Genomic DNA, 23,289 nt, shown 5'->3' on the forward strand with positions numbered 1-23,289 from the left:
CTATGGGACTAAGAATTTGATTTTAACATCATAGAGATGTAATACCTGATTTATCAAAGGCTGTGCAGCTATTACTAAGGAATGCATCAACAAACTCTTTCAAAACATAGCCTAAACATTTCTAGAGCCACTTAAAGATTATTTTCTTCAGTACCTGTGGTCCTAAGTTAAGGTAACAGTCCACAGATAGCACTGGATGGCTATAATTCTTCAATGAAAGAGGGAAGAACCGATGGCTGTGATACTGGAGGTATTTTTCAAGGAGCAATTGAGCAGGTGCTGCCAAGAAGGTATGCTTGCTGTCAGGAGCACAAATGTACTGAGCAGGGGAGATTGAAACTGGAGTGTCAGACACCTATGAGGAAAAAATATTTCTAGTACAGATCAATCCTGGTCAATCAAGTTGCACTTACTTGAATTTTGGGTTGTATAAAATATATCTCTACCCTACAAATCTAAGATTTACATGAGAAGGACAATCCTTCCGCCAAAATTACCCGATACCAAAAAAAATTTCAGAGTTTCACAGAATTATATTTGTATCTATAGAATCTTTAGAGGTTTCTAAACCTCTAAAGGGGAACAAACAAGAGGATTTAGAGACGCGTGCACATCTACAGGGGTATGATATAATAGGCATCACAGAAACATGGTAGGATGGTTCCTATGACTGCAGTATTGGAATGGAAGGTTACAGACTCTTTAGAAAAGACAGGCCCAGCAGGCGGGGAGGGGGAGTTGCCCTTTATGTTAGGGATAGGCTGGAGAGTATGGAACTCTGTTTGGGGACAGGTGAGCAGTTAACTGTTTTTGGGTCAGGGTTAAAGGGAAAACAGCGATGGGAGATATTACTGTGGGGATCTGTTACAGACCGCCTGATCAAGAGGAACCTGTGGATGGAGCACTCTACAGACAGATAGGAACAGCCTCATGCTCTCAGGCCTTTGTTCTCATGGGGGACTTCAACCACCCCAACATCTGTTGGAGTGATGGTACAGCCTGGCACAAGCAATCCAGGAGGTTCCTCGACTGTGTGGAAGACAACTTCCTTCTGCAAGTATTAGAGGAACCGACAAGAAGAGGTGCCATGCTTGACCTTGTGCTCACCAACAGCGAAGGGCTCGTTGGAAATGTGATGCTCCAGGGCAGCCTCAGTTGCAGCAAACAGGAGATAGTTGAATTCAAGATCCTCAGGACAGTGAGAAGAGTGCGCAGCAAACTCACTGCCCTGGACTCCAAGAGAGCAGACTTTGGCCTCTTCAGGAGCCTGCTTAGTAAGGTTCCATGGGATATAGCCCTAGAGGGCAGGGGTGCCCAAGACTGTTGGTTGATATTCAAGGATCACCTACTGCAAGCTGCATCCCAACCAGAAGGAAGTGCAGCAGGAGGGCCAGGAGACCTCCTTGGATGGATAAGGAGCTGCTGAGGAAACTTTGGAGGAAAAAGGAGCCTTATAAAAGCTGGAAGCAAGGACAGGTGATCTGGGAAGTATACAGGGATGTTGTATGGGAAGCTGGGGGGGACCAGGTTAAGAAAGCTAAGGCCCAGTTAGAATTAAACTTGGCTACGGATGGTAAGGATAACAGGAAGGGATTCTGTAGGTGTGTAGCGAATAACAGACAGACTAGAGACAACGTGGGCCCTGACCAGGTCCCCTCAGGAAGCTCTCAGGTGAACTAGCTACCCTGGATTTGGAGAAGGATAAGGTTCTGAATGACTTCTTTGCCTTGGTCTTCACTGGCAAAGGCTCTGACTGCAACACCCAAGTCTTGGAAGGCAGACACAGGGACTGTGACAATGAAGACCTTGAGCCCACTGTAGGAGAGGATCTGGTTCAAGACCATCTTAAGAACCCGAATGTGCACAAGTCCATGGGACCTGATGAAATCCATCCGCGGGTCCTGAAGGAGCTGGCAAATGAAGTTGCTAAGCCACTGGCCATCATATTTGAAAAATAATGGCAGTCAGATGAAGTTCCCAATGACTGGAAAAAGGGAAATATAACCCCCATTTTCAGGAAGGGGAAAATGGATGACCCGGGGAATTACAGACCAGTCAGTCTCACCTCTGTGCCTGATGAAATCTTGGAGCAGATTCTCCTGGAAGGCATGCTAAGGCACATGAAAAACAACAAGGTGCTTGGTGACAGCCAGCATGGCTTCACTAAGGGGAAATCCTGCCTGACCAATTTGGTGGCCTTCTATGATGGGGCTACAGAACTGATGGACAGGGGTAGAGCAGTTGATGTCATCTACCTGAATCTGTGCAAAGCTTTCGACACTGTCCCACAAGACATCCTTGTCTCTAAATTGGAGAGACATCAATTTGATGAATGGACCACTCAGTGGATAAAGAGCTGGCTGGATGGCTGCACACAAAGAGTTGTGGTCAATGGCTCAATGTCCGGCTGGAGACCAGTAACAAGTGGTGTCCCTCAGGGATCGGTGTTGGGACCGGTCTTGTTCAACATCTTCGTCACTGACATGGACAGTGGGATTGAGTGCGCCCTCAGCAAGTTTGCCGATGACACCAAGCTGTGTGGTTCGGTTGATACGCTGGAGGGAAGGAATGCCATCCAGAGGGACCTTGACACGCTTGTGAGGTGGGCTGATGCCAACCTCATGAAGTTTAACCATGCCAAGTGCAAGGTCCTACACCTGGGTCGGAGCAATCCCAGGCACAGCTACAGGCTGGGCAGAGAAGAGATTCAGAGCAGCCCTGCGGAGAAGGACTTCGGGCTGCTGGTCGATGAGAAAATGAACATGAGCTGGCTTCAGTGTGTGCTTGCAGCCCAGAAAATCAACTGTATCCTGGGCTGCATCAAAAAGGGTGTGACCAGCAGGTCAAAGGAGGTGATCCTGCCCCTCTGTTCTGCTGTTGTGAGGCATCAGATGGAGTATTGTGTGCAGTTCTGGTGTCCTCAACATAAAAAGGACACGGAACTGTTGGAACAAGTCCAGAGGAGGGCCACGAGGATGATCAGGAGGCTGGAGCACCTCCCATATGAAGGTAGGCTGAGAAAGTTGGGGCTGTTCAGCCTGGAGAAGAGAAGGCTGCAAGGAGACCTCATAGCAGCCTTCCAGTATCTGAAGGGGGCTTACAAGGATGCTGGAGAGGGACTCTTCATTAGGGACTGTAGTGATAGGACAAGAGGTAATAGGTTAAAACATAAACAAGGGAAGTTTAGATTGGATATAAGGAAGAAATACTTTACTGTAAGGGTGGTGAGGCACTGGAATGGATTGTCCAGGGAGGTTGTGAATGCTCCATCCCTGGCAGTGTCCAAGGCCAGGTTGGACAGAGCCTTGGGTGACATGGTTTAGTGTGAGGTGTCCCTGCCCACAGCAGGTGGGTTGGAACTTGATGATCTTAAGGTCCTTTCCAACCCTAACTATTCTATGATTCTTCAAACTCAGAGTACTCCTACACATGAAGTCACATGAAGATGAGCAATTCAATAGCTACTGATAAAAAACTCACAATGAATGGTTATGTGGATCATAAAGAGACACTTTAAGTGTTTTCAAAAGTTGTAAATGAAAATTATTAAGGAAAGGTGCATTTATGCCAAGAATTTTGTGGATTTCAGAAATAAACAAATAAAATAAAAAACACGTGGCAGGCATACCCCATTACTGACAACTGGCGATTCACCAAAATACATCAGGTCTGCTGGTTACAGGCTACAAAAAAGCTAAAAAAAAAGGAATTTCAACAACAACGAAACAGAGGTCTCAGTTCCCACCTTTGACTTAATGTGGAAGGATCTCTGTCCTCCTACTGCAATTTGCTTTTTCATGACACTGAAGTGATTGAATCGACAGATGAGAAGGCCAGCACTGTGGACGCGCAAGTTGAAATCAACATCGTCACATGTAAATCTAGAGAGAATAAAATCACAGCAGCTCAGAGGGATGTTTCTGACCACACACTAACAAATGCAAGCACTCAGGGTCTTTTATCAGCACGGTAGAAAGGACAGGTGTCAAACATACTGATCCTCCACCAGCGCCTATCAGTCAGGAAAAGAAGCTTCAGCTTTGTAATAACAATTATTACAAAGGAAGTGGGATGATGTGCAGAACCATTTGATTAACATCCAGGACTTGTATTTAAGAGAGCTCAGCAATTACTGCAACAGCCAACAGCAGGGAGAAGCATGGCATTTAATTATAGGGTTTTAAAATCTTGGCATTGATCTTAGTAATATTTACATGGATTTTTGGTATCCCTGACTGTCAGTGTCTCTGTGGTTTAAAATGTACTTTTCTTCTTGCCAGCCCAGGCTTGGAATGCCATACAATACTTCAGGCTCAACAGCACCCACACAGAGGATTATGGCGAGCCATGCATGGTATGAAGACACAGGCAGGAAATGGGTGGTTTGATCTGGCATTCCTGACATTTTAACGTTGCTGCCTGGACTCATATCATTTTGCTTTTTTGTTGTTCTCTTCATTGGCCCTTCATAATGCTTCATAAAGTAACATAGACAGCCTGTGAGCATAGTTCTGTACTAGGAGATGCATGGGAGCAAGTTTAAAGTGCTCTTTTAAAAGTGTCAGGCTGGTGATGATAGAAACTTGTGTCTTCTGTTTATTCCACAGAATAATGAAAGCAGAAGTACTTCCCTGCACTCTTAAACCATCAAGAGCTTTTGTACCGCTTCCTTTATCTGGTTCATTATCTCTACTGAAAGATTCTACTGATTCACTTACCTGTTCTGATTGTACTGTACATTCTGTGTCAGATCGACATTCAGCATAATGAAATCATGCACATGGCAGCAGGAGAATGGTTCCTTGATCTCAGCAGTGTTTGTTTTACTGGACCATTTCCTCATCCCGATTAAGGCGTAGTGAGTAACATTGGGAGTTGCTTCAATATGTTGCAGAATATGCTTCAAGGAAACATTCCTTTCAGTCCACATATATTCACTAAAATAATTATGAAAATGTGTTAATTTTGAAGTAAATAGAGAATATTCAGCATCTCATTCAGCTGAAGACCAATTCTTAACAGTCTAAACTAGTCATGAGTACCAGGCAGATAACTTCAATGCTGTCTTTACTGCAACTATTTGTCTACCTAATCAAAAAAATTAACTAGTGCTTATGTGGTGGGGACTGGTATGAAAAAATCTGCAACTAAGTCTGGATCTTTCAACATATTCACTCAGGTATGTAAACTTTTAAAGTTACCTGGGTAATGTTCCAAATGACTCTGGGAGGGTTGCTGACTTTGTGCCATGACTTCAGTGCAAAACATAAGATCCTCCTAGCCCACCCTAGAGTCCATAAATCTCAGTTTTCACTAAGTTCTCTTTGAAGGTTTCCTGTAAATCCTGCATAGCACCATTCTGGGAATAGATAAAAATATCTAGTACAAACAGTGTCCTAAGTTAATGAAAACAAAAATACTTGTTTGGGAATTTGGGGAGCTAATAAAGGAGCCATCAAGAGTGGGACTGACAAAAGAGCCAGAGGAAATCAGTTGCAGAATTTTCACAGAAATGTCTTCTAGCTCCCTTAGAGAAATCCTGTGAAAAACATACACCTGAACGCCCATGCTTGGCCAGTGTATAAGGCTTTGTTAACAGAGTCTGAAACCTGCATTCCAAGTAACTCCAGCTCAAACCAGGGTCAAGCTATACAGCAAAGGCTGCAGTGCCCTTAAATCCTGAGGGAACAGGAATGAAAAACCAGCACTACGTGTTATGCAAAGGCAGATATCTAGGGAAAATACTTTTCTCACTGAACAAATATTATTCTCTGCTTGCACAGGGTAAAAGTTGTAGTATAACAAAATTAATTTCAAAACTGATATGCAGTGAAAGGTTAAAAGAGACCAGCTGAAAAAGCATATGTTACTCTATTTACCTTTTTCTGTCTCCTGAATAATCAACTTCTACTGCATTCCACATAACACACGAATCATCTGAAATGACAATGAAAGGCCAAATATCCTGGGGTTTTATCCCCAGCTCCTCCTGCCGATTTCGTTCAAGCTCCAAGTTATGGTAAGACAGCTCTTTTATCAGGAAGTGTGCAGCACCTGAAACCAAGGAATTAATCCATCATCTTAAAAGCAGGGGCAAAAATTGTTTGATTTAACTTGGAAGCTTTTTGAAGTTAATATTTCTGCAGACTAAGGTCTAAATTAGCGCTGAAGATTTTAACACCCTAGCACTCCCCAGAGCCAACTTACTTTGACATTTGCCAAGCAAGTGACTTAGAGGATACCACTGGGAAGCACAAAAAAAGAAACTTGATTTCTGTGGTAAAGATTTGCTAGTGTCTAATAAAGTTTAGATTAGGTGCTAACAAATCTTTAATCTTGAAATCTTTTTTATTCCTTTTAGATTCATTTAACCTGACAGATATTTGGCTCCACTAGCATATCTTAGTGCAAACATCTAGAGATGTTGATTGACCAGCTGAGTAACATGGAACCATTTCCCCATATGATCTACTTTGAATTTTTGTCACTACTGCTGTATATAAGATGTTCCAGCAGCAAAAGCAAGGTGCTGAATATTTCATAGATATTATATTTAGCAGAACCTATCAAAGAGATGTATTTAATCAGAGCATCACTCCCTATGCAAGTAACACATAAATTATTTCCACAAGGAAACAGAGTAGGTAACTCTAAGCTAACACCCTCAGCTCCCTTTAAAATCAACTGGGCAGTGTTTCTAGGGTGCAATTCATCTAGCTCATTTTAGGTGACTTGGATTAAGTGAATTGCATCTTCAACTGTGAAGCATTATCTTCAGAAAGAATCCAGATAACAGACGTGCTACAAGGCGAGTGTCCACGTTTGTTACACTTACCTACTCCTGCACTGTTGAAAATGCTTGGAAGAACAAGCATGATGTGGTTGGGCCAATACTTCTTATATATGGCCATTTCATATTCCTTGACAACTAAAACATGCAAATGACTGGCTCCATCCATTGCATGATATAAATTGAAAAGTCCATGTTCGTGACGACCAGTGGTGGGAGTAAAAGTGGGGCTTTTTATATAATCTTCACTCTGTAAATAGAAAGAAGTGTGAGCTTCTATATTAAGCTGGAGGATGTTTAAACAAGAACCAGATTCTGCAGGAGAATAAATCAGGTTCACCAACACAGAAAGCAGGAAAAGAATCCACAAGGACCCAGTGCACAGTTCTGACTGCGTAGCCAAGCAGAAGTTATCAGGTGAAGGAAGAGCAGGAGGTTTCACCTGCACACTGAACGGTTGCTGCTGTGCTGCTGCCTGGGCTCACCCATTTCAAACTTGAATGGTACATAAAAGCCTGAACTGGAAGGTAGTAATGATCGGCTATTTTTTACTGGAAGCAGCTTATTTTCTTTTAGATAGAAGTGCTACTGCTCACTGCTGTTTCCCAAATTGCTTCAATGCTCCAAGCAGTATGGCCTGAGCAAAGCAGAACTTCTTCTTAGACATGGATATTACAAGCCACTGTGAATGCCAACTTCAGTTTGCATAGCCTGTCAGATAGACAACCTTACAAAGTGTTTTCTACAAGTGTGACATGACTCTTTGGACTGTTTTGAAGCCATGACAGATTCTTTGAAAGCTTTATTCTATATGAAAACAGCTGAGCGTCTGTGCAGAATAAAAGAGGATAATCCACTGCGTTCCACTACACTAAAATATTGCTTCCTCTTAGTAACTGCATGACAAACAAAACAGTGTCTTTGAGGCTCACTGCTGAACTTTAACATCTTAAACCCATAATCAAAGACCTTTTGCTGCAGATAAGTGTTTATACTGAAGGATCAACCTTGATCATGAGTAGAAGAGCGAGCTTATTGTTGGCTTGATAGTTTTGCTTCATGTCTCCCTTTCTGGGAGAAAATACAAGCTTAGAATGAGGACGTCTTCCTTATCTCTTGCCAGCAGGACCAGAAGTTTAAAGACTCCTAATTCAACAGATTTTAGAATTGGTGGCACCTCTCTCCTATGTGTGGCTATAAAGAGAATCATAGAATCATAGAATAGTTAGGGTTGGAAAGGACCTTAAGATCATCAAGCTCCAACCCCCCTGCCATGGACAGGGACACCTCACACTAAACCATCTCACCCAAGGCTCTGTCCAACCTGACCTTGAACACTGCCAGGGATGGAGCATTCACAGCTTCCCTGGGCAACCCATTCCAGTGCCTCACCACCCTCACAGTAAAGAATTTCTTCCTTATATCCAATCTAAACTTCCCCTGTTCAAGTTTTAACCCATTACCCCTTGTCCTATCACTACAGTCCCCAATGAAGAGTCCCTCCCCAGCATCCTTGTAGGCCCCCTTCAGATACTGGAAGGCTGCTAGGAGGTCTCCACGCAGCCTTCTCTTCTCCAGGCTGAACAGCCCCAACTTTCTCAGCCTATCTTCATACAGGAGGTGCTCCAGTCCCCTGATCATCCTCGTGGCCCTCCTCTGGACAGTTCCATGTCCTTTTTATGTTGAGGACATCAGAACTGCACACAATACTCCAGGTGAGGTCTCACAAGAGCGGAATGGAGGGGCAAGGTTACCTCCTTCAACCTGCTGCTCACACTCCTTTTGATGCAGCCCAGGATACGGCTGGCTTTCTGGACTGCAAGCCCACACTGAAGCTGGCTCATGTTAAGTTTCAGTGGCAAACAATGACAGGACAAGGGCAATGGGTACAAACTGGAACACAAGAGGTTCCACTTAAACTTGAGAAGAAACTTCTTCTCAGTGAGGGTGACAGAACACTGGAACAGGCTGCCCAGGGTGGTTGTGGAGTCTCCTTCTCTGGAGACATTCAAAACCCGCCTGGACATGTTCCTGTGTAACCTTATCTAGGTGTTCCTGCTCCAGCAGGGGGATTGGACTAGATGATCTTTTGAGGTCCCGTCCAATCTCTAACATACTGTGTGATACTGTGTAACATCGACCAACAAATGTAATTATCCATCTACCTTATCTGTGACTAGCGGTAGCCTCATGCTTTCCAACTGTCTTCCTGGTTGGCTAAAGACAAAATGATGCTCCTTTGACTTTGGAATGATAAAATGCAGCTGAATCTCTTCTCCCAGCATAGAATAGGAAAAGGCAAATGCATGAAGAGTGGACTCATAAAGCTGAGAATGAGAAAAAATGGGACAATTCCAATGGTTAGAGTCAAACTGCAAGGTCTCACTGTAGTTAATTCACATTTATAACATTACAAAACAGACTACAATCGCTTACTGTATTGCATTAGATTTTACCTCATAATTCACTAGGTGTTAAACAATGCCCCCTAGGCCCCCTAAGCACTAAGCAAAAAATAAATTAAACTGTTCCCTCTTTTGAAACCATTGTTCTTGCACCATTTGTATTGCAGATGGTACCAATAACATACAGGTCGCATCTGGCTTCAGATATACTGGCACATAAATCCCAGTATTTGCACTGCTAATACCTTCTTCCTCACATTCTAATAGGCAGGAAATTGAAATGTTACTACAAATAATAACAGTCTGTATGCCACATATAGACTGCTCTACGCTGGACTACTCCTGCAAGTAGAATCTTTTCCAGTTTACTCAGGTGAAAATGTAGGCAAGTCCTAGTGGGAAAAGTTTACTGGTAGAGTAGTTTTAACTGGTAGTATACATGTAGAATGCAGATGACGGTACTGAATAAGCTAGTGTAAATGAGGCAAGTATCAGACCTCTGATGTCCCCAAACCTGGTCAAGGCAGGCAAACCCCAAACAAAATCTGTAAATGAGCTGGTTTTGACATATACATATAACTTCTAAGCCAAAAATATAGTAAACGTACACAAAACTGTGCTTGGGTTGTGTCTGCCTCAGTTTCTGATCTGCAGAGTAATATATGGAAATCTTTACCTGGTACGTGGGATTGAAACCCATATACTGATGACACTGTTCACAGTGATGATAGGTGTTATACGCTGCATACTTGGACAGTCTCATCCTGGTTGTTTGACGGCGTGTATACATATCCTCCTGTCTCCTGCTCATTGATCTGTCTATTAAGAAAAGAAACAAGTTGAATGTAACACATATTCAAGGCCAGAATTCCCTTATGACAAACTATGTCACTGTAATTAGCTTCTAGGAACAATGGCAGGATTAAACGCATGCAAAACAAACTATAAATTAATTCTGAGCATAGTAGGCTTTATAAATTGTTTTGCACAGCAAATGCAGTGACAGTGGAGTATCAGCAAATTCATGATCATGATAATTCTGTACAGACTTCACATAAGGCTGAGGTGTAAGCAAAGCCAGATTATTAAAATTATTCTTGTTGCTGTTGCTATTAATGCTTGCAAAACAAATAAATAGTAAAAAAAGAGTCTTAGGACAGATATTTGCCATCCTGTGATGGACATCACAGTAGATTATGTGAAATCAGCTTGGAAAATTTAGTGATGTTACTCTTAAACGAATATTCACATTTCAAATGTAAGGTGCATTTCTGATAATTTTACTGTTTAAAGGTTTAGCAGGATTCTCACACTAAAAACCAATATATGTGCACCAATCTAGAATTTTCAAATTCTAACCTTCACTGTTTACAGTCTGAAGCTTTGAACAAATCAGACTTGCATCTTCATATTTTGGGTCATGGATAGTGTAGTCAAAAGGCATCTTCTTAAATTTCTCCAAATCTGGCCACAGGTCTCCAGGCTGATGGTAATATTGATCAGATTCTTCTTTTATATCTATGATATTATTGAAAAATGAGAATTTATGCAATTACAATAATTACCACTTTTAAAACTCTTTATATGGCTATATATGGGTTTGCTATGCCTTCTATTCTTACATATTTTTTTCTTTCATTATTCTGAGGAAGCAATATTATTATGCATCAAGAGGTGCACCTTTGAACAAATGTATCTCATACCTCAATGCAATTCTGGCTTTTAAACCTTTGTTATCAGTTTAAGACCTCTGTAATCTAACTGGAGCAACTGGTGGGATGATGATGAAAACAATGTCAAGGGTCTGGTAAGGCTGATCTACCTGCAGACAGGTATTTGGGGTCTTTCGACTGACCACCACATTTCTTCAACACTCAGTTGAGGGAAGATACGCTATTCTCACTGAGGAAAAGAAGCTCTTTTAAAGCTTCAGAACTATTGCAGTATTAAGTACAGTTCTGACTTAAAGTCAGATGCCCTTCCTAGTGATAAGACCAGAATAAACAGGGATAATTTATCCTAGTGTAAGAAGAAAAATGGTAAATGGTATGGTATGATGTGCAATGAAAGCATGACTTTTTCTGAAACAGGTTAACTGACCCAAAAAAACAAGATATACACAAATCCTCACAAAATACTTTTCTACCTTTGTCAAGAGGATGAAAGAGTTGACAAGAGTGAAACAGGCTGTAGTGAGGAGTCCAGTTTAGGGGTCAGCTGTAAACTGCTGTAAAGAGCAATAACTCCATGCCTAGGAATATAGACTAAATTTGCAACATGTGAGACCTTGTCTTTAGGAACACAAAGTAAATATGAAACTCAGGTGGAATTAGTCAGATGCTGGAATTACCTTATGCCCTGACTGTGAGTTACCTCTAAAATCTTGCCTAAAACATGAAGGATTGATTGCACAAACTTCTTCCCCTAGCAGACCAGCCACCTTTTCCACAGGTTTTGCCATAAACTGGGGGGACTGCTGCCTCTTTCAAGCACATCTCAGTGAGAAGGAAGACTTCTTGGTACTGCCCTAAAAAAGACCTCAGGGAAAAATAGCTGAGGCACAATCACACAGTAAAATGACTGAACATCTCCTAGCCAGGGTCTGATGGAAGCAACTAGCAGGCAGGCAGCACTCCACGGCTGACTGCAGGCATGCTTTTAGTGCAGAATTCGGCATACCCCATAAAATATCATTCATATTTTTTCTATCTAATCCAGCCCTTGATTATGGAAATACTTCTGGGAACACAGGGGAGTAATACACTGTAAATAAAGGAAGTTTGGACTAAAATTAGGTATTAAAGAGCAGGAACTGTTTTCCTCCCTCATTTAATCTTATGTACTTACAAAATATGACATTGCTCCTCATGGTATAAATCCATCAGAATTTCACTGATTCTTTTTATATGATTTACCAAACAAGTTCATTCTAATTCTAAACTCAAACACAAAGACTGGATATCATCTGACAGCCACAAATGCTGTTGATTACTTTCCAAGAAAAACAAGGCATGTGAATTTCTTACTGAATGGAAGGCTAAACTCTAAATGATGAGTAAAATAATAAAATGTTCTGAAGTCTCAGTTGAAGATCACACCAAAATTTTCATAAAATATTTCAATAATGTAAATGAATTGCAAAGATGAACAGCATAGAACACACGAACAACTGCTTTTCAACTTCACATAACGATTCTATACAGTCTCCAGGACACTTTTATGTCAAGAACTTACTAATATTGATTTCTTCCTCATCATAAACATCCACTTCTGTCAGTCTAATCAGCATTCGGGACAAAATACTGAGGAACTGCAGATAGGCACCTGTTTTCCCTATCTGCAAATATAGAAATTAAGAAATACAAAAGTAAACTTTCATTTTTCAACATGTTACTTTTCCACACATCTGGAAATTGCATGACATGTCAGAAGCATAGGGTATTGAATTACTAAATATAGTATAGAATTTACTATTTTCCATATATGTCAAGTGGAATTTTCATTTTCTCTCAACATTTGGTAAAGGGAGGCTTTGAAGCTGAAACAAGAGTAGATAAACTTTTGTTTCGGTCAAAGTTCAGTATCTGTTGTTCATAACAAACTGCATTTTAAACAGCTGCTTGCCAAGGATGTGAAAAGGTACTGAAGGGTACTGCTATCCCTGCTGAGGATCCTTTCATATACCCACGGTAGGCCATGCAGACAGCTCTATGTTATTCAGGAATAACACAGAAAAAAAAAAGTAACTTTGAACAGAAAAAATGGTATCACAGCCCATGGGGCAGATGTCCCAGTCTGGGTTTTTATGTAAAATCCATTGAGACTAATAAGAATCTATCTACAGATGCTGGAACAAGGCTCTAAACTTGGCTGCAATGGCTGTTGACTGATGAGCTGAACAAAAACATCTGATCTTCTCACATCCACAGCAAACTCAATACTTTGTTCTAGAGGAAAATGCTTTCAATGTTTTCTCTCTAGTCTGAGATTACCTCTGTATAAACAAAGCTATAGGTTAATGAGTCAAAACTGTTGGAAGCCACAGGACTACTAGTGCTAGTCCCTCATCACTAAACTAAACCAAATGTACTTATGACATTCCATGCATCATGTCTTACCTAATCTCATTATCTGTCACATAAAAAGTGTCCCGTACAGTGCTGTGAGCTTCATGAACTGCTCAGTATTAGCAACACTGTATGTAAAACGGTCGCAGGAACTTGCACAAATGTCTTCACAATTTCAGAATGCTTCTCTCCCAGTAGATCAGACTGAGCATGTAGCAACATTCACATTTGGACTCCATTCACTTCTGTGTTTGCCTGCATTTACTGCAGTTCCTGGGGTTGGAACCAGACGATCTTTAATGTCCCTTCCAACCAAACCATTCTATGATTCTATGGTTCTAAGATGTGAGCTGACTTACAGATAAATATATAGATCTATTCCACACATGTCCAGTTTTTGCTGCATTTCCTAAGGCCTTTTGTAAAAATAATGCATGTTTTGCCTTCTAATGCACTTAATTGTCCTTGTAAATACGCATCAAGTCTTCTAGGAAATTATTTTCACCAGTACAGACAGTAAAACGTGTCTGTGAGAGAAGGATGAGTGTAGTTTATTGCCAATTACCCTGACAGTGGGAATTATAACTTTGGTTTACTAATGTGTCTACTTTTATTCCACTGTTGATTTAATATTTTTCATTTTAACTAACAAATTGCTTCCTGATTTGAATTTTAGCAAAGTAATTGCTGCCTGATAGAGAAAGCAACTACTTCCTAAATTTTAAAACATAGTACTCTGGCAGTCTTATACTTTGGCTGAGATGTTATTAACACTCAAGATAGGTGCTAATGTTTGTTTTTATTTCTGCCTATATCTCTTCATTAAGTATTAAGTCCATGTAAAATGTTAAAATTGCCAAGCACAGATGTAAGTAAAGACTATTTACGAAAGCAAAATTATTTCTTCCCAAAAAGAGAATGGTAATTTTAATTTCTCTATATTTTATTGTAACTTAAACAATAAGCAAACAACTTTTACAGCTCCTTCTTTGGTTTGCAGGGATTTTTAGTACTTTAATAGCTTAGTACTTCAGAGCTAAAACAGTAAAAGAAGCAACGCTGCTGTCTTTTTCCATATACTGAAATTAATAGATACCCCTAAATTTTTATATTTAGGAAGAAGACATGATAGTCCTAATTTGATACTTGTGAATTTGTTCTGTGTGAAACAGGTATATTCTTCAGAAAGAACTGAGGAATACAAAATGAATAAACATGTGAAGAATGTCCTTTATGAATTACAGTAACAATTGCAGGAAGTTCCAATATGGAAAGATCCTTTATACTCTTTCTATTCTACTGCACCATAAATTTGGGTGTACAATAGAATAAAATCATTTATCAAACAGTAGTATGTACTTTCCTTTTGCAATGGATGGGCATAGAAGAGTGGATCGTGTGGCAAGTTAAATCAGTAACTATCTTTAGATTAATTCTTTGGGTTGATGTTACAATAACTGGAAAGATGGGTCTTTCTGTGCCTTGGCAGGGATCCTTTTTGACTTTTGAAATTCACAGTACATATATAGGCTCTCAGCAGGCATGGTGTCTCTTCTTAATTTGTTGCTTCATACTTCATCAGAGAATGAGAGACACAATACTACCTTTAGTGTGTAACGTGCATTGAACTAAGAGATATCTTATTGAGAATTAAATCCTAAACATTCTTGGAGAATTTGGAAGAGAAGAAAACTCTTAAGACTAGACCCACGACCGTGTATCTTTTCAAAGTAATTAAAAACTCTTGGATCAGCTACTCATCTTGTAAATATGGCTCTGCTAATGCTGAACTGGCCTTCTCATATGTACTATTTACAACAGCTTCTATTTCTGTCTGCTACATGGAGGAAACAGAGAAAATAACTTAATTACAGACTCCCAACTGTCTTGAGATTGATCATAAGAAAGCAGTTTTCTGATGATCTTTGATCTTTATTTAAAATGTAAGTGCATATTCAACTTTAACAAACTGAAATTATACATGAGATCTATCTCTTGAGCAAACTATCTTTTAGAACATTTTAATAGAGAGACTGACAGAAAGTGAACATTGCTGCAGCTTCATTGTCTCTGAACTCAGGTTAACAGTATAGAAAGGAAGATCATTTTATTAGAAGGGATTAGGGAATAAAATATAAGCAACTTACTCTCCACTAGAAAAAAAAAAACCAACCCTTCAAGTATGAATAATAATAACTAATCTATTTTTATGAGATTATGCTAAAATTAAACAAAATAAATCAATGGTAATACCTTGTTTTTGTTACACACCTGTGGTGGCCCACTCAGCAGCAGCCTCCTTGGGTGATATGTGTCCATTCTGCCCTCATTTCTGTTGTTGTAGTCCATATGGATTGGCTTGGGAACCGTCCACTGGCGGTAGTATAGGGACTGCTCTGTGCAAGTCATCATCTTACTCATAAGAGGACGAAAAGAACTTGCCCATGTAACAGAATGGTAAGGCAAGAGGGAAGATGATTTGGGAAGTCCACTGCTGTCTGTAGAAGTAACAATGTCATAAACCAATTTGGGAAGGAAAACTATGGGAGGCTGTTTTGATGCTTTGGTCATGGAACATTGAGAGGTCTGTAAGGTGAAGGAGTTATGAGTAGGTGCAGAGGAAGAAGAGGAGGAGAAAGGTGAGGAAGATGATGAGGTGATGGAAATTTGGGCACTTTTTGTGTTTTGTTTTGTATCCAGCTGTTCAGCTACTGGTGGCAAGTGTTTGCTGGTTGTTGTTTGTGCCCCCTTGTCTACTTTCTGCTTCTGCCTTTCATAGTTACTTGTAGTTTCTTCAGCGCTGTTGCTTCGGACTTGGTGCAGGGACTTTGATGTATCCCCTGCTGCTATTAAAGGAGGAGAAGACTCACTGCAGGATGCTGTAACTAAAAGAAAATTTGCATTTCAACACAGTGCAACCATCTCTTCTAGTCAATATCGTAGTTAAACAAAACTAAAAATCATTTAGATAGAGTATGCATCAAACATTGCAATCTAAGTCTGGTTCTCGCTTTCACCTTTCTTGTACAGGAGTTCATAATGGGACTAGTTTGAAGTATTCATCTCAATGCAGAAAGTGGCTTTTAAAGTACTGAAGCACATAGGAAAGATGGCAGTGATTGTTCTGTCCTCTACTTCCCTCTTCATTCCTCACTAAGGTGTTCACTGGATATTTCATCGCTCAAAACAAATTTACTGAAGCCATCATTTAAAAGAGTGCAAGAAAATAAATAGTCACAGGCTATTACCTCATCAGACTACAAAAATGCCTACACAGATTTACATCTAGAGACAGTCCTCTGGATCAGCTCTGATCTGACACTCATGTGTCTGCATCACTGCAGCACTTAATCTTATCTGGTAAAATGTGGTGCTCAAGTCTCTCGTGCTGCATAAAGCATTAATTCATTCATACAGCTTTTGGTCAGCTCAGAGTATATGGCACATTCTGAATTCAAAATGCTGGCCTTGAATATGCCAAGATTTCTTGGAAGTTTAAGACTTTTTTTAAGTGACTTTGAGCACCTTTAATGCTTAGTGGATTACAAAAAGGAGATGCAAAGACTTCTCAGTCTTCAGAGTAGACTGAGAACTGGTTGAGGAATCAGTCTCCACATGGTGCTAGGAATACCTATCTGAAGCTAAACATAGATAAAACCAGCCTTTCTCTTACGGTGAAAATAGTGTTGGTTCTCAAACCACCACTCCCACCCCCCCACATTTTGAACTAATAAAAGTCTGTAGTTTCTCTATAGCATACAGTAATGTATACTCTAGCTGCATATAATCTAAAGTAGCCAGTAAAGGATATTGGCAATAAATATAAAAGTGTCATGGACAATGTGAATGGTTTCAAGTAAAACCACTGTGATGTCCCTCAACCTTGGGACAAAACCCTTGGTATCCAAGAGCACAGAAAAAAAAAAAAAAAGGAAAAAAGATTTGTTTAACCAGAGGGAAAATGAGGCCACAAAGCCACAGGCAGGCCACATGGACACTGTGGAACTGAGGAGCAGCTCGACTCCAAGGAAGAAAAAACATTTTGAAAATTAAAATGTTGATGAAGCTTATCCAAATATTTTTAAGCGTTATTTACTTTTGTAACCACCAATGTGCCTGTAGAAAAGAGACCATGGACCAAATATTCATGTCACTATGTTGAAAACTATACTTAGATCAAAAATAGTCTACTGTCACTGACAAAAATTAATACGTTTGAAAAAGCTGCATGAGATTGTGACTTCTAGGAAGTTATTGTATTCTTAATGTTCTTTACTAAGGTTCTTAATATTACCTGCCTAAAAAGTATGCAAAGAAATTTATCAGACAGAAGACCTGCAGTAGTTCTCAACATCGCTTCTTGCTTCCTACATGAGTTTGCAGATTAAAAAGGAACCAAAGATTTAAAAATTATCCACTTCCAAAAGAGCTTTCAATTAGTGCGAAATGAATGAGTATACTTCCAGAGAAAAACCAAAAGGTACAAACACCCATGAGAATAAACCTGGTTTTCTCACACTGATTTTCAAAAGCTTTTTAAAAAAATGTGAGGCATGTTTTCTCATTCAGAAATTTTCCTCGCTTCAGCAAACGCACTCAGCCACCACAGCACTAACTGAGGATTCACACCTCAGTGGCATGTGTCAAAGAGGTGCCTAGTTTAGCCACCCCACCTTACAATTATTTTTCAAGCAAGAAAATACCTTATTTCTTACATTTCAGAAAGCTCGTCCTTTTTTTTTTTCAGATTATCTTTAGTGATCCCATTAAAATAGGCCTTATGAAGCTATATTTATACCTTTGATTATTTATCTAATAAGATTAATAAATGGTCTCTTTTATGTCCTAAATGTTATCTTAATAGGGATTATTTTAAGGTCTTACTGGAAGCTTTTGAAGAGAGAGATGAAGATGCAGAGTCATGGGAACGAGATCTTTCTCTTTTCATAGGACTTCTCTTTTCTGAAGTAGAACCTATTACATGAATGGTAATAAGGGATAAGAAAACCAAAATATAAGGTAAGTAAGCCTGTGAGAAGGCACACCTACATTGTCAAAGTAGAGAAAACTACACTAGAGTTTGCATGGGTTTGACCTCATTCTGACACTATTTTCAGTACAGAGAGTACCTGTTGCTACCACGCAATACTGAATCAGCCTATGGTCTATTCAAACTATGCTGAGCTGCAATAGCTTCACAAAATCAATGCTGCAGCCAGGACCTCGTAATTTCTAGGCATATCTCAACCATATTTTTTCTTTCTACCAAAGTCTCACTTTTCTCACTAATCCAGTGTCAGAAAAACCAACAAGCCAACAAGCAACAAGCTCTATATTATGAGGTTATGAAATTACCTCCTACCCTATACATTATAGCTTTGCGGCTAGATTATATCTCAACTTTTGATGATGAAAATCCGTATTTGGATAGCTACTAAGGATATTCACTTGAGGTTCCTAGCTTAGGCTTCTAAGTTAAAAGACTTTTTTCTAAGCAATTTTACCTTAGTACACAGAGACATAAGCACTGCCAGCAGAAAGCTTAGATTGTAAGCTTATCTCAGCTGTTCTGAATCGGACTCCAGAGGAGTGTACTGTACTTCATGGACTAGGAAATCAGCTTTACAATTTTGAATTGGATCACATATAGTCTACTATGTTTAGTTGGCGTACATCAACTAAATGGACAGAAGTCTGCATCACATGTAAAGTAGATGTCTATTGTAGACAGTCTGAGTATGACCTCGGTTATTTCATTCCTTTATGGAAAGCACATATTTGATTAAAGTGAGTATTTTTGTTCTGCTTATTCTGCTATCCTTATTTTCACTGAGTAAGAATAGGTGAACAGTGACCAGCTCTCTTCTTCCTCATATTATACAAAAAAGAAATGAAGACCAGCAGTTTGAGATTTAAACAACCTACAGGGATAAAAATCCCATGTTTTCCACAGTTACAATGCACAATAGACGGTAAAGGAAAATGTAAAGAACTTAATGATAACTGATAACTCCCATCAACTATCACTCAATCCCCTCCCCCCCAGCAGTTCCTGGGTAAATTGTTGTTGTTTGTTTACACATCTATATATTCTTAATTGCTCTCTTAAGAAGTAATAAACTCACCAAATCTACAATGTCAGTTTGAATTCATGGATATTTTCAAGGAGTACTCAGAGTTACTGTGTTCAAATGTATTTTCTAGCCATGCTATCTTACAGACTAGAGACTACTCAGCTGTACTATGTATTTTCCTTGGGAGGAATCTTCATCGTTGTCTGCATGTAAGCATAGGTTCAGATTCACCAGTCAGGGACCGTTTAGGCAGAGCTGTCATGCTGTGAGGGAGGGGATGTGGTCACCACTTCTCAGATGGAAAAGCACATGCTTCCCTGCTGCAGGAAGGGGAATCCAGCACTCCGAACATGAGCATTACTGGATGTACCCACTACAGCTCCACTTTGCAGCTGCTAGAACATACAGGGCAAAGCAGGGAGGGAAGAAGGGAGGGAGGGGAAAGAAGGGAGCAAAAAAACAGGGAGAGAGAACAGACGCAGCAGAAGGACTGCAAGAGATTAAAACGGTGCAGCAGCAGCAGTCCCTGGGCAGAAAGGGTGAGAAAACACAGGTTCAACGAGGCGAAGCAAAACTGAGGAGCAGAGCTCACTCACAAAGGCTAACTTCAGAAACTCTCACCAAATAAGTACCCACACAATCCTGCTTCTTCTAATATAACTCAACCATTTTACATCTTCTTTTATTAACAATACCTTCTGTCGCTACTTCTTCATCTTCATTATCAGTGCTGCTTAGTTTCTCTGGGTCACTTTCTAACACATCATTCACAACTGCTTTCTCTGTGTGAACTTCTGAGCTTACAAAGTACGCTGCCAAACCAAGTTCTTGCTCCAAGGTTGTCCTTACCAAAGAAGATGAATTTATTAAACGTAGGTCACAATATCTCAGTGATCTGGAGAGAAACAAGAAGGGCTCATATGAAAACTCACTGTAAACTATTCCCTTACTTTTTTTTACAAACACGGCCAAAGGGGAATTTAAACTACGGATGAGCTAGGACACAGTGTATCTTATGTGTGGTGTATACATTCTTCTTTTTCTTAATCCAGTTATGCACCTTAATCTAGTGCACTGAATATTAGCATCTGCATAAGAAAAAATGGAATAATTTGGATTATAAGCCTAACACACAGAATGGGATTCAACTGAACACAGAATGGGATTTAACTGAACACACAAAAGCATTTAGTGTCCCAGGGCACCCTGTCTGGCTTCCAGGTGCCATTCCAGCAGACACTGATCTCTCCATACGTCCTGTAGCATATATGCCAACATCATTCAGATCTTTAGCTACCTTAAGATACCTACGGTAGTTATACTTTTTTTTATATATACCCTTATTCTCTCCTCTATACCAGGGTGCTCATAGTATTTTCTGAATTCTTTAGATCTCGCTATAAGCAGGAGGTTATTATTACTATTATGGGGTTTGTATTTATGATATAAAACCTGATTAAAAAAATGGAAAAGAAACATCTTGATGCTGAACTCTGTTTTTCTCTCCCATGAGTAGTTACACAGTTAATCTTCAGCCATTTGGTAAGCAATGGATAAAACACTGCTGCTGAGAAAATACTGAATCTTCTCACCTTGGCAAAGACTCCCCTTGTGGATCCATACCACTAAATATCAATATACAAGGCAAACCTTCCAATTCCAAATAGGTCTGTGGCCTCCAATCTACATCTTCAATTTTCTGCCAGACCTGTATTAGGTAAGAAACACTGTTGGACATATTTATATGGCACAAATAAAACCCCAGAAATATATTCTCTTGGCATCCATTATATGAACCAGTTTGTACAGTGGATGGACATTCCACCAAGGGGTGCAACAGAGCGAAGACAATTTCAGCATAGGTAGATTGCAGAAGTCCTAGATGATTATAGGTAGCAACCTACCTGCTGTAAATCTGAGGAGATTTGGACATTATGATCCAGCATGAAAAGCCTCCCAGCTTCACAGCTGCATAGCACTGAGGCCAGGGCACAGGTAGGTAGAAGAGTGGATATGGTACAGTGGACAGTAAAGCTGAGTAGGAGCTTTGAGGAAAAGAATAGTACAGAGGGTTGCTTCTTGTGGCAGATAATGTATGGATGTCTGATTCTTCCAAGGAAGAAAAGCAGCTAGGAACAAAACTTTTTCCACCTTCAAGGAATAGGGGAAATCTGGAAGTGTTCAACGTATGTTCAACACATACCACTGTCCTCACTTGCTACCTTCTGAAGTTTCCTGCTCTCTCCCAAAGCTATCAGTTTTCCTGATAACTTCATGAGAAGTTTGATAACTAAATCTATTGTTTGATTGTTTAGCATCTGCCTGTACTGCTTTACTCACACCAGTCTTTTTTTTTTTCTGTAAGACTGATCTACGGTTAAGGAGTACACAATAGGACCAATAGTACGACACTCAGCCTCTGACATCTGTATAGTTATGCATGTCAGAGAAGATAACCAGGATGTGATTCAGAACTAATACTGATTTTTTAGAATAAGTTATGTTTCATTTATAGCAGAATGAGATCAGTATTTGACCCTGGATTTCAAATGACTTCATCTGACATGTATTGAATCAGGCACTTTACAGAGTAGGCCATAATATATATTTCACCATCCTATAATGTAAATACATTTTTGCTTTGGTGATCAGATGATGGTAGTTTTATGAAAAGCAAGGGAGTATCAGCAGCTTTTGTTAAACAGCTGACCCATGACTCTGGACTGAAAGGATATAAATTAATCCATAAACCCAGACATGGTCCAGAAAGCAAAAAATACTGAGCTGCGAATTACCGGCTGCCCTGAACCCATGACTAGTATTGCTGATTTGGTGCCTTCATGCCACCTGCTGGTGATAAAAATAATATATCTCTCATCTGGTCACTGATAAAAATCTTTTTGCACTGATGATTTTGTAAGAAAATTCTGCTAAAAGTGCGGCATTTTTATTTGGCTTTTATTTGGCTTTTTCCTTATTGCTTATGGTTTCTGTAGATAAGAGCAGTTCAACTTTTTGTTGAACTGGTTCTGTTTGGGAGGGTTGCTGGTGGAAGTCATGTTCTAGCCATAGAAGTTAATATTCAACTGAGCATTACCCAGGGGTAGGACAGTAGAGGTGTCACAGAGGGTAGGCCTAAAAGATAAAAGTTATGCTCCTTATGGTAGTTTTCATCTCTACTAGTAAGATCCACACTTCAGCTTATGGTCATCATTCTCATCAGTAAATCTCCCTACCTACCCACACAATGAAGTTTTCCAGCATATGTCCTTCTGCACATTACCTTTAGTTGCTCCACAAAATGCTTCCCTATTGTGATTCCAGAATTAGGACTTCCTAAGATTATTTCGAAGTTATCTTCAAGGGCTAGTCTTTCCCTTACATTATGCAGACGCTCATATGCCACTGCAGCCAGTGGAGTACATGGAATTCTCAATACTACCATGAGGCCATGGCCGCTGGGACATTGTCTTGAAGAGTTTATGAGGTTTTGGGTGATTTCCAGAGTTTCAACTGAGGTGTAATTCTTCATTTGAGAAAGACCACACACTGCCATCATAGCTGCAGAGTAATGTTGTATGAGGACAAAAGTCCTTATCACTGCACTGTGTAATCTGGGGAACCTGAAATAAATAGCAAATTAAATAGGGAAGTATTAAAGGCTAAAGTGAGAAAGGCATTTTTACAATATATAACAAACTCAGGATTTTCTCCTGTAAAGAATCCTTCATATCTACTACAAAACAGAATCTCACCAAACTACAGCTGGATATTCTTTACAAGGCACCGTTTCTCAATCAGGATTGATACTGTCTCTCCATTTCTTAGTAAAGATGTACTAAGCAAGGAGTCCAGTAAAGTTACATCACTTTAATATACCAAGGCTTTACTCCCGTTACAAAATTAATCACAGAAAATTTGCTAAGGCACTCAGTAATAACATCCATCAAAAT

General features: G+C 39.9%; 1 protein-coding gene across 4 annotated transcripts in view; it reads right to left on the bottom strand.

The window, feature by feature from the left end:
- The window catches only part of GREB1 (growth regulating estrogen receptor binding 1), a 96,795-nt gene that overhangs the window by 5,476 nt on the left and 68,030 nt on the right, over window positions 1–23,289 (bottom strand). For 3 of the 4 annotated variants that reach the window (XM_061351714.1, XM_061351712.1, XM_061351713.1), the window contains exons 18-31: window positions 22,620–22,959; window positions 20,929–21,044; window positions 20,032–20,231; window positions 18,147–18,236; window positions 15,534–16,147; window positions 12,430–12,532; window positions 10,555–10,713; window positions 9,872–10,014; window positions 8,956–9,117; window positions 6,836–7,040; window positions 5,880–6,054; window positions 4,719–4,937; window positions 3,746–3,881; window positions 155–355 (exon numbers count right to left, since the gene is read on the bottom strand). In XM_061351714.1, coding sequence (XP_061207698.1) covers window positions 155–355; window positions 3,746–3,881; window positions 4,719–4,937; window positions 5,880–6,054; window positions 6,836–7,040; window positions 8,956–9,117; window positions 9,872–10,014; window positions 10,555–10,713; window positions 12,430–12,532; window positions 15,534–16,147; window positions 18,147–18,236; window positions 20,032–20,231; window positions 20,929–21,044; window positions 22,620–22,959 — 2,863 coding nt within the window. The remainder of the gene's footprint in view (window positions 1–154; window positions 356–3,745; window positions 3,882–4,718; window positions 4,938–5,879; window positions 6,055–6,835; window positions 7,041–8,955; window positions 9,118–9,871; window positions 10,015–10,554; window positions 10,714–12,429; window positions 12,533–15,533; window positions 16,148–18,146; window positions 18,237–20,031; window positions 20,232–20,928; window positions 21,045–22,619; window positions 22,960–23,289) is intronic. The other variant, XM_061351715.1, reaches the window with a different exon arrangement.

This window comes from Neopsephotus bourkii, unplaced genomic scaffold (genome assembly GCF_033783945.1).
Source record: "Neopsephotus bourkii isolate Nb327-2 ecotype Australia unplaced genomic scaffold, CSIRO-AGI_Nbou_v1 NB_595, whole genome shotgun sequence".
NCBI lineage: Eukaryota > Metazoa > Chordata > Aves > Psittaciformes > Psittacidae > Neopsephotus > Neopsephotus bourkii.